We start from the raw sequence: 15,270 nt of genomic DNA on the forward strand, positions 1-15,270 counted from the left end.
ATGGCCCTTTAAGAGCTATGGGCAGAAGTGACGTTTTGATGTCTCTTCCGCCCTGCAATGGTATAGAGACAGGTGGGGGCCATCTTCCCCTCACTCGTCTCCATACCCAGCGAGGAAGCGGATCCGATCGCCTCCGCCGCTGCCAATGGCTCCAGTAAGCGGCGGAGAGCACCAGAGCATGGTGGTGGGGCCCCTCTCCTGCCACCGATAAAAGTGATCTCGCGGCAGATCCGCCGCAGAGACCACCATTAGCGGAGACCGGACTGCCAATTTCCAAAGAGCACTCCAGAAGAGGATACTGGAGTTATGGCAGCTAGCTGCTGCCATAACAACGATATTCCTCTTCAAAGTTAGGACTTATATCGGCGTGCGGTGGTCCCGAAGTGGTTAAGCATGGACAACCATAAGACAGATATGTTATGATGGCCACTCATTGACTTTCAAGTGTGATGTCAGGTGGTTATACCCTTTGCCGCCATTCAACACTTGGTACAGTGACTTCCTCATAGGAAGTCACTATATATTTATAAATCACTCAGTGAAATTACACATTTATGTAGGTTATTTATGTATATATATTCTTTTTATTCACTTCTGAATTAAGAATTGTGGGACTGTTACATAGTTACGTAGTAGGTGAGGTTGAAAAAAGACACAAGTCCATCAAGTCCAACCTGTTCTGCTTCTAATCCATGATCACTCTTATAAATTGTGTATATGGTATATTGTTATTTGCACAAGGTAATTATATGGAATTTATGTATGTATGAGATGATTTTGGTGTACTATTAGCTTTATATACATGGTTGTGTGTGGGAACATGTCAGTGATTAGCAACAACAAATAACATTTTAGCACATATTAATTTACATTTGTTTATATACCTTTATTGCTTTTTTTTTTTTTAACAGTTGGGTTTAGCGCTGTGATTTTTGTTTTTGATCTGCTATGTGTAACCGAAACTAAAACAAAACAATTCCAATTTAAAGGAAAAGTGTGGACAATCAAATAAATAAACATATATACTCACCCATATGGCTGCTGCATTGGTCCGATGCTGCAGCTATCCCTCACCAGCTCTAAGACCAAGAACCAAGTGATCACATTGCTCCGTTATTGTCTTCACAGAGCAGAGAGAGGTGACGATGTGCTGACAGGCTGGGGCAGCTGCCTGTCAGGCATCTGGGTGGAGCCAAACATTAAAGTCAGGATTCTACCAGGGCCTGGTCCAGCGATGTGAGGTCAGTCTACAGTGGGCTTTTGCCTGCTGTTTGCTAAATCTGGATGACAGGAGTGAAGCAATACAGTGCCTTGAAAAAATAGTTATACCCCTTGAAATTTTCCACATTTTGCCATGTTGCAACCAAAAACGTAAATGTATTTTATTGGAATTTTATGTGATAGGCCAAAACCAATTGGCACATAATTGTGAAATGGAAGGAAAATGATAAATGGTTTTCAGATTTTTTCAGAAATAAATATCTGAAAAGTGTGGCCTGCATTTGTATTCTGACCCCTTTACTCTGATACTCCTAACTAAAATCTAGTGGAACCAATTGCCTTCAGAAGTTACCTAATTAGTAAACAGAGTCCACCTGTGTGTAATTTAATCTCAATATAAATACAGCTGTTCTGTGAACCCCTCAGAGGTTTGTTAGAGAACCTTAGTGAACAAACAGCATCATGAAGTCCAAGGAATACACCAGACAGGTCAGGGATAAAGTTGTGGAGAAGTTTAAAGCAGGGTTAGGTTAAAAAAAATATCCCAAGCTTTGAACATCTCATGGAGCACTGTTCAATCCATCAACTAAAAATGGAAAGAGTATGGCACAACTGCAAACCTACCAAGACATGGCCGTCCACCTAAACTGACAAGCTGGGTAAGGAGAGCATTAATCAGAGAAGCAACCAAGAGGCCCATGGTAACTCTGGAGGAGCTGCAGAGATCCACATCTCAGGTGGCAGAATCTGTCTACAGGACTACTATTAGTCGTACACTGCACAAATCTGGCCCTTATGGAAGAGTGGCAAGAAGAAAGCCATTGTTGAAAGAAAGCCATAAGACGTCCCGTTTGCAGTTTGCAAGAAGCCTTGTGGGGGACACCGCAAATATGTGGAAGAAGGTGCTCTGGTCAGATGAGACCAAAATTTTACATTTTGGCTTAAAAGCAAAACGCTATGTGTGGTGGAAAACTAACACTGCACATCACCCTGAACACAGCATCCCCACCATGAAACATGGTGGTGGCAGCATCATGTTGTGGGGATGCTTTTCTTCAGCAGGGTCAGGGAAACTGGTCATAGTTGATGGGAGGATGGATGGAGCCAAATACAGGGCAATCTTAGAAGAAAACCTGTTAGAGTCTCCAAAAGACTTGAGACTGGGGCAGAAGTTCACCCTAGAGCAGGGCAACGGCCCTAAACTACAGAGCTACAGTGGAATGGTTTAGATCAAAGCATATTTATGTGTTAGAATGGCCCAGTCAAAGTCCAGACCTAAATCCAATTGAGAATCTGTGGCAAGACTGGAAAATTGCTGTTCACAGATGTTCTTCATCCAATCTGACAGAGCTTGAGCTATTTTGCAAAGAAGAATGGGCAAAAAATGTCACTCACTTGATGTGCAAAGCTGGTAAAGACATACCCAAAAGGACTTACAGCGAAAGGTGGTTCTACAAAATATTGACCATGGGGGGCTGAATACAAATGCACGCCACACTTTTCAGATATTTGTAAAACATTTTGAAAACCATTTTTTAATTTTCCTTCCACTTCACAATTATATTCCACTTTGTGTTGGTCTGTTATATAAAATCCCAATAAAATACATTTACATTTTTGGTTGTAACATGACAAAATGTGGAAAAATTTCAAGAGGTATGAATACTTTTTCAAGGCACTGTAAGTGCACTTCTGTGACTCAGAAGAGTACTATGGGCAAAAAAATCTTTAGTCATACTCTTATAAAACACTTTCATTCTGACGGGTGTGGACTGCACGATCATGAGGTATGAGAATGTTGTTAGAAACATTTCCTATCGATGCTTTTTCATAGCACATTTTTATTACAATCCACCTAAACTAATGTATTGATTTTAGGGTTTGTCTAATTTAAAATGTCATATTTTGGCTAACTGTTCTTCTTGTTCTTATATACTGTCTCTTTTGTTTATAGGTGAATACTGCAATCTTCCACTGTATGTAAAATCTGATCCCCACTTTCGTAAGCCCGACCCTCATGATCCCTGTCCTGTAGTGCCTCCAAGAGAGGCCTCTATGCGTAATCTGAGCCGCGGTTATCACTCACGCCATCTGACTCTAGAGCCGGGTGCTAAACCCCCACCTGGCCTGTCTCACCCAGCCCCATCTGGTGGGAACTTACCTCAACGGACTCTTCACATGGCTGGTGCTTCGGCCTCTGCGCCATCAGCCCCCACAGCCACGGCGCCATCTGCCCCCGCTGAACCCACTGCCTCTGCCGGACCTTTAGAGAATCGTTTACCTGCCCAGCACAGCAAGATGGGCGGCTCCCGGGACTCTTTGCTGGAAATGAGCAATTCTGGAGGTAGCCGGGCACAGAAACAAGGAGCAGGAGCCTATTCTAAATCTTACACATTGGTCTGACACCCACCCTTCTTGACACTTCTCTCCCTACATACTCACAGACTGCAAAATCCCTTCCCCCTGCGCAGTGTCTTGGCTGTATTTCTATATTTTGAAAGAAACATTTAAAAAAAAAAAGGACAAATTGAAAATTTAAACAAAAACTTGGTGATAAAAGACATTTTTTGTATGAAAAATACCTATTTTCTTCTTCAGGATAAAAACAAATAAGAAAAGAAATCTGTATTTTATCTGTGGCACATGAGAGTGAAGAGAAGAGAGAGAGCTGCATGCAGAATTCTCGGAGGTTGCTTGAGTGTGCTATATGTTAAGTGATGCTGAAGAGTGTGTGGAGACTGTGTTTCCAGGAATAAAGAAATGTATTCACATGGCGATGACATTCTCAAGAGGTTTATCCGTTTGTCCAACAGCTTCAAAGTGAACCTGTCACCAAATGTATTATTCTGTAAAAGAGTTTTTTTTTTAATGAATAAATCATTTATATAAATTGTTTTATCTGCACTATTGAATGATGGTGAATGCAAGGTGACAGGTGCACTTTATGAAAGATGAGTTTATGGTGTGTCTGGAACATGAGACAGATATTATTGTCTTTTTTTAATGAGTGTGTGTGTGTGTTTTGAAAGATTTCAGTTTTGTATGCCCCATATATACTATATTTTTTGCAGGAATTGCTAGATATTCACGGAAAACAGCCATCATCTTCTACCTATATGATGAACTGATTTCATTTGTTTCAGTGTTCATTTTCCTCAGGTCTGGATTTAGTTTAAAATGAGGGTTTCCATTCTGGAAAACAAATTATATAGAATAAGTAACTAAACCAGTACATAGTGCAACGCTTTAAAGTGCTATAACTCTATAATAACCAGCTGGATTTTTCTTTTACTGCTGTCTCAACAATGAAAGATGAATTGTCGTACAAGTACATGTATACTTTTAACACACACTTTCAAACCCACTTCCCCATCCCTATTCAAGCTAAACTGCACTAACCCTTGCCCCAGCTGCAGCTTCTTCAATATTCAATGCCTGTTCTTTGAAAATCTCTTTGGTGGTAGCCTCATTTGCACATAGATGTGAATTAGGCCATATACAGAGTCTTGATATATGATGCATTGGGGGGGGGGGGGGGGGGATACTGTAGATATTTTTTCAATGGACGGGCTGTTAACACCAGAGGAAGCCATTGCTCTGCAGTGGAGGTACATAAGCAATTAGGGAGGTGGGATATGAATATGACTATTATACACTGTCCTGTTTGCTTTCTAAGACATGCTTGATTGTGATTAACTGCTTGACCAAACTGAGAGAATTTCTTAAATAAAATAAAATAAATCATTTTTTCACTTTAATAAGCTTAGCACCAGCTGTTTCCTAAGCCATAAAGAAGCAGTTGGATTTTGAAAAGTTGAGTATGTTAAACAGTCCAGGCAAAGTGAATTTAAAGGATTGTGCGCTTATGATCAGATAACATGCCACCCCAAGCACAACTGAGTGATGATGCTCTTTTGTTCAAGCTCTGCCCCTTATTTCACGTGGTTATTTTAGTAGAAGTTATGGCTGTAATGCTCTTCTGGGCGCAGTATGGGGTCTGCTGAGCTATTCTCACCTGTACAGAGCACCAGACAAAAGGGAAAGGAATGGTAGCATGTTTCCCAAACTATAGGGACCTTCTAACTCATCTTGACATCTCCTGCACTTTTTCCTAAAGTTCTATTTCTGAATTCAACCACAAATGTCCAGACATGAGGCACAATTCACAAAGCTTTAAAACAGAATGAAATCCTCCCATCTTTTACAGCCAAGGAATGGTGCTGCACAAGTAATCAATTATGGCATCAGCCATTTAATGTCTTGACAGTTCAGTTGAGAACAGAAGCAACTATGACAGTTATTTACGACATACCCTTAAATATAACTGTTTTAGGAAACCATTCAATCAATGGGTTTAAAGCAGTAGTAAACTCAGTAAAGGAAAAAAAAAACTCCTCCTGCAAGGCAATGTTATTTTGTGCTAGTATGCATTAAATATTAGCACATTATGTGAAGCATACCTTAAAACAAAGCCCTCCAGTGGCGTGCTGTAACCGCTGACAGGGCTTCCATCTTCACCCGGTCTTCCTTCTGGGTTGGCGGGCTCCTTTCCCTTGATTGGACAAACCGCAATGACGTCACTGCTGCACATGTGCCGAAGCGCATGCATCGGTGACGTCAGCGGTGGCTTCACTAGTAAATATCTCCTAAACAGTGCACGTTTAGGAGATATTTACTGTACTTACAGGTAAAAATCAACCAAGGGAGTTTTCTCCAACTTTAATTCAGCATTAAAGCCAGGAGCTTTATTTTCAGTCATGTGTTTGTAATTTTCAAACTTTATTAGACTTAACTGAAAATAACTGTCAACGTTTTAAAGATATGGAAACTAATTTTGGTGTGTTAGCTTTGAGAAGTGAGCCTTTGGACAGATAAAGAAACTAAAATGGGTAAATAGTTATCACATTTTAGTAAATTTAGAGCCTTGGTGCCGTCTAAGCATCTGAGTGCCATAATGGTAAGTTCAGCCCTGCTTAAAATCTCAAGGAAATGTTGTTGCTATGTAAGTGGTTGCATCATTAAGTCACAATATTTTGTATAATCACTTGTAGTCAGAATTAAGGGGCCTCTTGCAATGAGGCAAGACCGCAGCTGTGCTGCTTCCCTCTCATGCTCCATACTGGCAAGAAAGACCACGGTGTGCTCACAGAGAGAACAGATTCAAAAAGAAGCAATACAAAAGGTATTCGTGACACATCTCAGATCCGGGACATTTCTAAAATAAGATTAACAGCCATAACAGGAGTGTAAGTATTTGGATAGCTGCATGCAAAAGATGATTTACATGATGAAAAGTATTCACTCTTTCTTGTAAAAAAAGAAAAGTATTCACACTCGGCAGGCACGATTGATCCTCTGTTAAAAATTGCTGCTGACAGGTTTATAGTGCTGGCACTTTAAAAAGTTTAAATGTACTGTACTCCTGAAAAAATGCAAAAAAATCTTAACCAAGTACCTAATTTTGTTTTTATGTATAGCCTGTAATTACATATGTACACAGGAGCCATCATAACTGCATATAACATAAGCCGACTCTGCTTCCTGTAGATCCTTTTATCTCACTGATAGTCTGTCTGACTGAAAACAATAGACTCTCTGCAGCATCCAATGATGTCAAATACCTTAGTATCTAGATGTCATGTCATCTTTGTCTAAGATATAAATGTCATGAAGGTGCACTGAGCCCCTTTATTATTCATTGCAAGAAAAACATTTTTTTCCTCTTACTATTTTGTGACTTGGTAATGCTGAAAATTGCCCTGTGATTCCATATTTTTGTCTTTTTTTAAATGATCGTTCAAGTTTAGGGTGCATTCACACTTGCGAATGCAGCCACTTGGCAATTAGATGTGAGGACCCTAGCAGTGGGTTTCTCCGATTAACTGCGAGAGACAGCTCCACTGAAAGCAATGGGAAGCTGCTGGCTCCCACAGTTAACCACACTCACTCGCATGTAATTGCTCATGCAGCAATCACATGCACAAGCTCGGCCTTGGATGCAGGCAGTCTGTGTCCAGGGATGATCACTCGCAAGTGATCGCTAGATGAGTGATTGCATGTGAGTGGGCGCACTTTAGCTGCGAGAGCCAGCAGCCTCTCATTGCTTTCAGTGGGGCTGCCTCTCGCTGTTAATTGTGGGAACCCCCACTATTGTTCTCACATCTAATCTCCAAGCAGGCGCACTTGCAAGTATGAATGCACCCTAAAGTGTAACAATAATTGCCTCTAGGTGAACTACAGTTGTGCTCATAAGTTTACATACCCTGGCAGAATTTAAGATTTCTTGTCCATTTTTCAGAGAATATGAATGATAACACAAAAACTTTTTTTTTACTCATGGTTAGTGTTTGGTTGAGGCCATTTATTATCAATCAACTGTGTTTACTCTTTTTAAATCATAATGACAACAGGGACTACCCAAATGACCCTGATTAAAAGTTTACATACCCCAGTTTTTAATACTGTGTTATGCCCCCTTTAACATCAATGACAGCTTTTGTGGTATTTGTGGATGAGGCTATTTATCTTCTGAGGTGGTAAAGCTGCCCATTCCTCTTGGCAAAAAGCCTCCAGATCCTCTAAATTCTTGGGCTGTCTTGCATGAACTGCATGCTTGAGATCTCCCCAGAGTGGCTCAATGATATTGAGGTCAGGAGACTGAGATGGCCACTCCAGAACCTTCACTTTATTCTGCTGTAGTCAATGACAGGTCGACTTGGCCTTGTGTTTTGGATCATTGTCATGTTGGAATGTTCAAGTACATCCCATGCGCAGCTTCCTGGCGGATGAATGCAAATGTTCCTCCAGTATTTTTTTATAACATACTGCATTCATCTTGCCATCAATTTTGAGTAAATTCCCTGTGCCTTTGTAGCTCACACATCCCCAAAACATCAGCGATCCACCTCCATGTTTCACAGTAGGAATGGTGTACCTTTCATCATAGGCCTTATTGACTCCTCTCCAAATGTAGTGTTTATGGTTGTGGCCAAAAAGCTCAATTTTGGTCCCATCACTCCAAATGACTTTGTGCCAGAAGGTTTGAGGCTTGTCTCTGTGCTGTTTGGTGTGTTGTAAGTGGAATACTTTGTGGAATTTGCGTAGTAATGGCTTTCTTCTGGCAACTCGACCATGCAGCCCATCTTTCTTCAAGTGCCTTCTTATTGTGCATCTTGAAACAGCCACACCACATGTTTTCAGAGAGTCCTGTATTTCACCTGAAGTTATTTGTGGGTTTTTCTTATCCCGGACAACTTTCCTGGCAGTTGTGGCTGAAACCTTAGTTGGTCTACCTGACCGTGGTTTGGTTTCAACAGAACCCCTCATTTTCCACTTCTTGATTAGAGTTTGAAAACTGCTGATCAGCATTCTCAATTCCTTGGATATCTTTTTATATCCCTTTTCTGTTTTATGCAGTTCAACTTACTTTTCCCGCATATCCTTTGACAATTCTTTTGCTTTCCCCATGACTCAGAATCCAGAAACATCAGAGCAGCGCTGAATGAAAGATGCAAGGGTCCAGAAACTCATTAACCTTTTATACACACACGCTAATTACAAGCAAACAGATCACAGGTGAGGATGGCTACCTTTAATAGCCATTCAAACTCCTTTGTGTCAACTTGTGTGCATGTTATCAGGCCAAAATCATCAGGTTATGTAAACTTTTGATTAGGATCATTTGGGTAGTTTTTGTTGTCATTATGATTTAAAAAGAGTAAATACGATTGATAATAAATGGCTTCAGCCAAACACTAACCATAAGTGAAAGAAATGTTTTTGTGTTATCATTCATAGCCTCTGAAAAATGGCCAAGAAATCATAAATTCTGCCAGGGTATATAAACTTATGAGCACAACTGTATATACATTGCAAGGATTTTAGAAACTTTATAGCAGATACCTACCTTTCTCTGTACTGAAGAAAAAGCTGTTTGCTTCACCATGTCCTTGGTCAGACTGATTTCTGAATGGAAAGGTCAGCCCACATTATAACCACCTGAGAAAATCCCATTCTGTGTTTGTGTGGTGTCAGGCACATGAGAAAACAAGGTTCTGGTTTCTATTGCCTTCATCAGTGATCTTCAAACTGTGGCCTGGAGTCCAGATGCAGCCCTTTGTTTGTCTTTACCTGGCCCTTGGGCCACTATCACTCCCACTGACGTCAACAATGGGGCATCACTTCTCCCACTGACAACAACAATGGGGTACTGTTCCTCCCACTGACAGTAACAGTGAGGCACTGTTCCACTAACACCAACAATGGGGTATACAGTTCTTTCGGAAAGTACTCACAGCGCTTCACGTTTTCCACATTTTGTTATGTTATGGCCTTATTCCAAAATGGATTAAATTCAATATTTTCCTCCAAATTCTAAAAACAATACCCCATAATGACAACATATAAGAAGTTTGTTTGAAATCTTTGCAAATTTATTAAAAATAAAGAACAAACAAAATAACATGTACATAAGTATAGACAGCCTTTGCCATGACACTCACAATTGAGCTCAGGTGCATCCTGTTTCCACTGATCATCCTTGAGATGTTTCTACATCTTGATTGGAGTCCACTTGTGGTAAATTCAGTTGATTTGACATGATTTGGAAAGGCAGACACCTGTCTATAGAAGACCCCACAGTTAACAGTGCATGCCAGAGCACAAACCAAGCCATGAAGTCCAAGGAATTGTCTGTAGACCTTTGAGACAGGATTGTATCGAGGCACAGATCTGGGGTACAGAAAAATTTCTGCAGCATTGAAGGTCTCAATGAGCACAGTAGCCTCCATCATCTGTGAATGGAAGAAGTTTGGAACCAGCAGGACTCTTCCTAGAGCAACCGACAAGCCAAACTGAGCAATCAGGGGAAAGGGGACTTAGTCAGGGAGGTGACCAAGAACCCGATGGTCACTCTGACAGAGCTTCAGCGTTTCTCTGTGGAGAGAGAACATTCCAGAAGAACAACCATCTCTGCAGCACTCCACCAATCAGGCATGTATGGTAGAGTGGCCAGATGGAGGCCACTCCTCAGTAAAAGGCATATGACAGCCCAACCGGAGTCTGCCAAAAGGCACCTGAAGGACTCTCAGACCATGAGAAACAAAATTCTCTGGTACGATGAAACAAAGATTGAACTTGTTGGCCTGAATAGCAAGCATTATGTCTGGAGTAAATCAGGCACCGTTCATCACCTGGCCAATACCATCCTTACAGTGAAGCATGATGGTGGCAGCGTCATGCTGTGGGGATGTTTTTCAGTGGCAGAAACTGGGAGACTAGTCAGGATAGAGGGAAAGATGAATGCAGCAATGTACAGAGACATCCTTGATGAAAACCTGCTCCAGAGCGCTCTGGACCTCAGACTGGGGCGAAGGTTCATCTTTCAACAAGACCACAACCATAAGCACACAGCCAAGATAACAAAGGAGTCAACTCTGACAACTCTGTGAATGTCTTTGGGTGGCCCAGCCAGAGCCTAGACTTGAACCCGAATCTCAGGAGAGATCTGAAAATGGCTGTGCACCGACGCTCTCCATCCACCTGATGGAGCTTGAGAGGTCCTGCAAAGAAGAATGGGAGAAACTGCCCAAAAATAGGTGTGCCAATCTTGTAGCATCACACTCAAAAAGGTTTGAGGCTGTAATTGGTACCAAAGGTGCTTCAACAAAGTATTGAGCAAAGGCTGTGAATACTTATGTACATGTGATTTTTTTTCGCTTTTTATTTTTAATGAATTTGCAAAGATTTTATACAAACTTCTTCCACGTTGTCATTACAGGGTATTGTTTGTAGAATTTTGAGGAAAATAATGAACTGAATCTATTTTGGAATAAGGCTGCAACATAACAAAATGTAGGAAAGGGGAGCGCTGTGAATACTTTCCGAATGCACTGTAATTCCTGCCAATGACACCAACAATGGGGCATAATTCCTGCCATAGACACCAACAATGGGGCACTTTTCCTCCAACTGGCACCAACAAGGGGGCACTATTCCTCCCCCAAATAATGGGGCACTGTTTACTTTATATAGTTGTATATAGGCTATAGTGTGCCCCCCTAAAGTCTGAGTGACAGTAAACTTAGAAAGTTAGGAGATCCCTGGTTTACATGAACAGCCTCACAAATATACTTACAACTTGGACAATTTGAGTTGAAAGATGTAAACTGGATTATCCAAATTATAATGTCACAAAGGCCTTTACCCTTGTTCATCCTCCATAAATCAAAGATATTGGTTCTAATCCTTTTCCACTGGCAACAGTTGTGAATGGAATGTGATGGGGCCTTTAGACATCACATATGGAAACATCATGAATCAGACACCACATGAATACACAATCCATGTTCTATAGAGGAATCCAGTAGTGTATGGATCCTTTAACTAGGCACGCATTAAGGAATATCCCAACAAAATGAAACACCCATTGCAGGGTGTACCTAAAACTTGATGTAGACTTCAGAGAACATCAGTCAACCAATTTTATTGCTATTAAACCTTTCATTTAGCCTCTAAATTATTGCACTTATTATTATGAATAATCAGTAATACGGAAAAGTAGTGGGGAAAAAAAACAGTTGTGGGTTTAACTAATCATGTTTTCCATATTGATTTTTCACAATCTACATCACGGGACCATTGGCAGGGATGTGCACTTTGCCTATTTGAGCTATAATGAGGCCCTCTTTCCCATCACAGAAACTTGGGAGATTTTTATTCCGAACACAGAGAAATGGTGTGTATTTGATTTTTATTAAGACCCATGTTGTGCATTAATTTTGTGTTTCTTTATCCTGCAGTATGTCCTTTTTATTTCAGGTGCATTGCAGGGTTCTGTGGCCCTGTGCATTGCTTACAGAGAACTGATACATGGATTTTAGGATACATTAAGTGAAAATACCACTGTGTACTCAGTCTAATCCTTCAAATTGGCAATTATGTTGAATGAAAGTTGTCATGCATTACATGTCATAACTACCTACTGTCTGTAAATTTACCCACCGCCCGTAAAACAGCAGCACATGTTGGCCTTACAGTGATGTCTGTTATAACTAGATAGCATCAACAAAAATCTCATGTTTCCGTTGATATTCTGTAGGTACTGTGCATGCATTGTTTATATTCTAACACTTCCTCTGAGATTTCATAGTGGATAGATTTGGTTGTGTTACTGATAGGGTATGCTAAGGAGGTTATGTACCCCCTATGGCACTCATTTCTGTAGAAGAGAAAGGTTTTTGAACTCCAATATGAGCCATACTTCCTGCTGTCTTGGATTCTTCTCTTTAGAAAGGGGATGGACATGTAAAAAGTAACAACAGTGCTGGCGGCTAGCCCTCCATTATCACCACCACGGGTTGGTATAGTAGCTGGCTTTCACCTGACTCCGATTCATGCCTGAGCAGCCTGCTATGCTCTAGTGACTACTTGCACTTGACATCACAAAGCTGCTCCTTTACAGCGAAGCAAAACAGCAAGAAAAATTATACACTGCAGCCTGACTCCATGTGGCTCCATGTCTTTATGGTCACATTTATTGCTAGAATTATATTTATAATTCTTATCATTTAATAGAGTTATGAACAGGACTTGTTTGTGATTTTGTGGACATCAGTAAAAAAAAAAAAAAAAAAAATGAAATTTTGATTTACCCGTTAATTCCTTATCTTGGAATATATTACAGAACACAGGACTTGTAGTCATAGACTGTGGGTTATATGCAGGTACCTTCGGGTGATTGGACACAGGAAAAAAAAATCCCCCCCTAGTGTACACTCATATAACTTTGTCCACTCCGTGAGACTCTAGCTTCCTAGCAAGTATTAGGAGTGATCAAGACATGGAGGGTGTAGACCCATGTCCTGTACTGTACTCCCAAAAAAAGTAATTTAGAGGTAAGTCAAAAATTCCTATTATCTTAATTATACAGTACAGGGCACAGGACTTGAATCCATAGAAGAGGGATATGCAATTAGAGGACCTCCAGCTGTTGCAAAACTACAAGTCCCATCATGCTTCTGCCTCTGGGTGTCATGCTTGTGGCTGTCAGAGTCTTGCTATGCCTCATGGGGCTTGTAGTTCTGCAACAGCTGGAAGTCTGCTAATTGCATATCCCTGTTATAGACCATAGGACATCCCAAAGAAATAAACTGAATGGTAGGTAACAGCTTGAAGCACCTTGCAGTGAAAGCTGGCATCAGCTGTAGCCTGAACATATACCTGGTATAACTTGGAGAATGTATGAACACAGGACCAGGAAACAGTCTTGCAAATCTGGAATATAGGTGCTTGATGCTAAAAAAGCTCAGTAAACATCAACAGCGCTGGTGGATTGAACTCTTATGAGGGAAAGGAGGGGAGCTCGTTTCTGAAGAGTTTAGGCCCTGGCAAATACGGTAAGTTGTCTGATCCACCTGGCAATGGTGGAGTGGGAAGTAGGATGCCCTCTACAAGAACCTACAGGTAGTATGAAAAAGGACTTTTGCAAACAGGCCACGGTAACTAGGTAGACCCTAATACCCCTGACCACATCCAAGCAGGGTAGAAAAATGTCCTTGTCATGTTTTAGAGCAGGACAGATAGAAAGGAGAACAACCTTAGCTAAAAAGACAGGTTTGGGTCTTAAGAGCACCTTGTCTCTGTGCAAAACAAGAAATAGCAATAGAGCTGCTAACTTGGAAACACACCTAACAAATATAATAGCCATCTGGAAGGCAACATTACATACAAGGTCTTCCAATGTCTCTAATTGGATCAAAGGGGAGTTTCTAAAATACACAGGGCACAAATTGAGATCCCAAGGTGACACAGGATGTTGAATTGGTGTATTTAAAGAGGAGTTCCAGTCAAAAAAAAAAAATAAAAATTAAACGTCAGCAGCTACAAATACTGCAGCTGCTGACTTTAAATTGGACACTTACCTGTCCCAGGGTCCAGCGATGCGGGGGATCAAAGCCCTGCTCGTCTCCCCCTCTGTTCAGTGGCGCCGGCATTGCAACTGTGGGCGCCGGGCGGTGGCTTCACCGCCTGGCACCCACTGCGCATGCGCGAGCGGCGCCGCGCGCCGTAATTGGCCGCTCAGTCACCTGGGACCTGTAATGGGTCCCAGATGATTGACAGGAGGGAGGGAGCAGAGCCAAGCCCTTCCTGTGCCGAGGGGAGAAGTGATGTCACCAGCCCAGGCACTGGAAGAGGCAGACTACGAGGGACCCCCTAGCAACAGGCATTTAGAGGTAAGTAAAAAAAAAAAAATATCCAAATGTTTTTTTGTATTTTTTTTTAGGATTTTTCATGTAGTTTTTTTTTTTTTTGGGTGGAACCCCACTTTAAATGAGCAGCAACCTGAAAAAATTGGGATTGGGAGGTGAGAGGTTTCTGAAGGAGAATGGATAAGGCTGATACTGACCCTTAAGGGTACCCTTAGCCAAACGCTGGTCTAGACCAGAATGAAGAAAAGCCAAAATACAAGTGATGGCGTATTCCCTGAGGTTCAGCCATCTGCCTTGTACCCTTGCAGCCATGCCATTAAAGCCAGTGACTGAGAAACAGAATGTAGTAGAGGGCCCTGGGCCAGTAAGTCTGCACTGTTTCAAAGGGGCTAAGGCTCATCTGCCAGCAGTCTGAGAATGTCTGTGTATCATGTTCTCCTAGACCAATTTGCTGTAATAAAAATCACCAAAATCTTTTCTTCATCCTCTTCATTTCTCTTCTATCATGTCTAGTAGTCAAGGGAGGATCTTCATTGGATGGAAGGCATAAATGAGTCTTAATTGAGACCAGTGAATCACCAGGCCTTCTACTGCAAAGGCTAGAAGCACCCTGGTCCTGGCTACAAATCTGTTCAGTCTGTTGTTAATCCTGAAGGACAGGATGTCCACATCTGGTGTCCTGGAACCTTTGATGCAGCATTTTATGAATGTACCCTGACTGGGTGATGTTGCAGAAGGGGGGGGGGGGTCCAGTGTTGTAGGGACAATCGGATGTCTCTCATTTCCAGAATGTTTCAGGGCATTCCCAATTTCAGGGCTGAATTGGAGATCCACCATATCA

General features: G+C 41.5%; 1 protein-coding gene across 2 annotated transcripts in view; it reads left to right on the plus strand.

The window, feature by feature from the left end:
* Nucleotides 1–4,114, plus strand: part of DSCAML1 (DS cell adhesion molecule like 1) — a 440,889-nt gene extending 436,775 nt beyond the window's left edge. For both annotated transcript variants that reach the window (XM_073602485.1, XM_073602486.1), the window contains exon 33: nucleotides 3,176–4,114. In XM_073602485.1, the coding sequence (XP_073458586.1) occupies nucleotides 3,176–3,624 (449 nt within the window). In that variant the 3' untranslated portion in view covers nucleotides 3,625–4,114. The remainder of the gene's footprint in view (nucleotides 1–3,175) is intronic.
* Nucleotides 4,115–15,270: the final 11,156 nt, after the last annotated feature.

This window comes from Aquarana catesbeiana, linkage group LG10 (genome assembly GCF_042186555.1).
Source record: "Aquarana catesbeiana isolate 2022-GZ linkage group LG10, ASM4218655v1, whole genome shotgun sequence".
Classification (NCBI taxonomy): domain Eukaryota; kingdom Metazoa; phylum Chordata; class Amphibia; order Anura; family Ranidae; genus Aquarana; species Aquarana catesbeiana.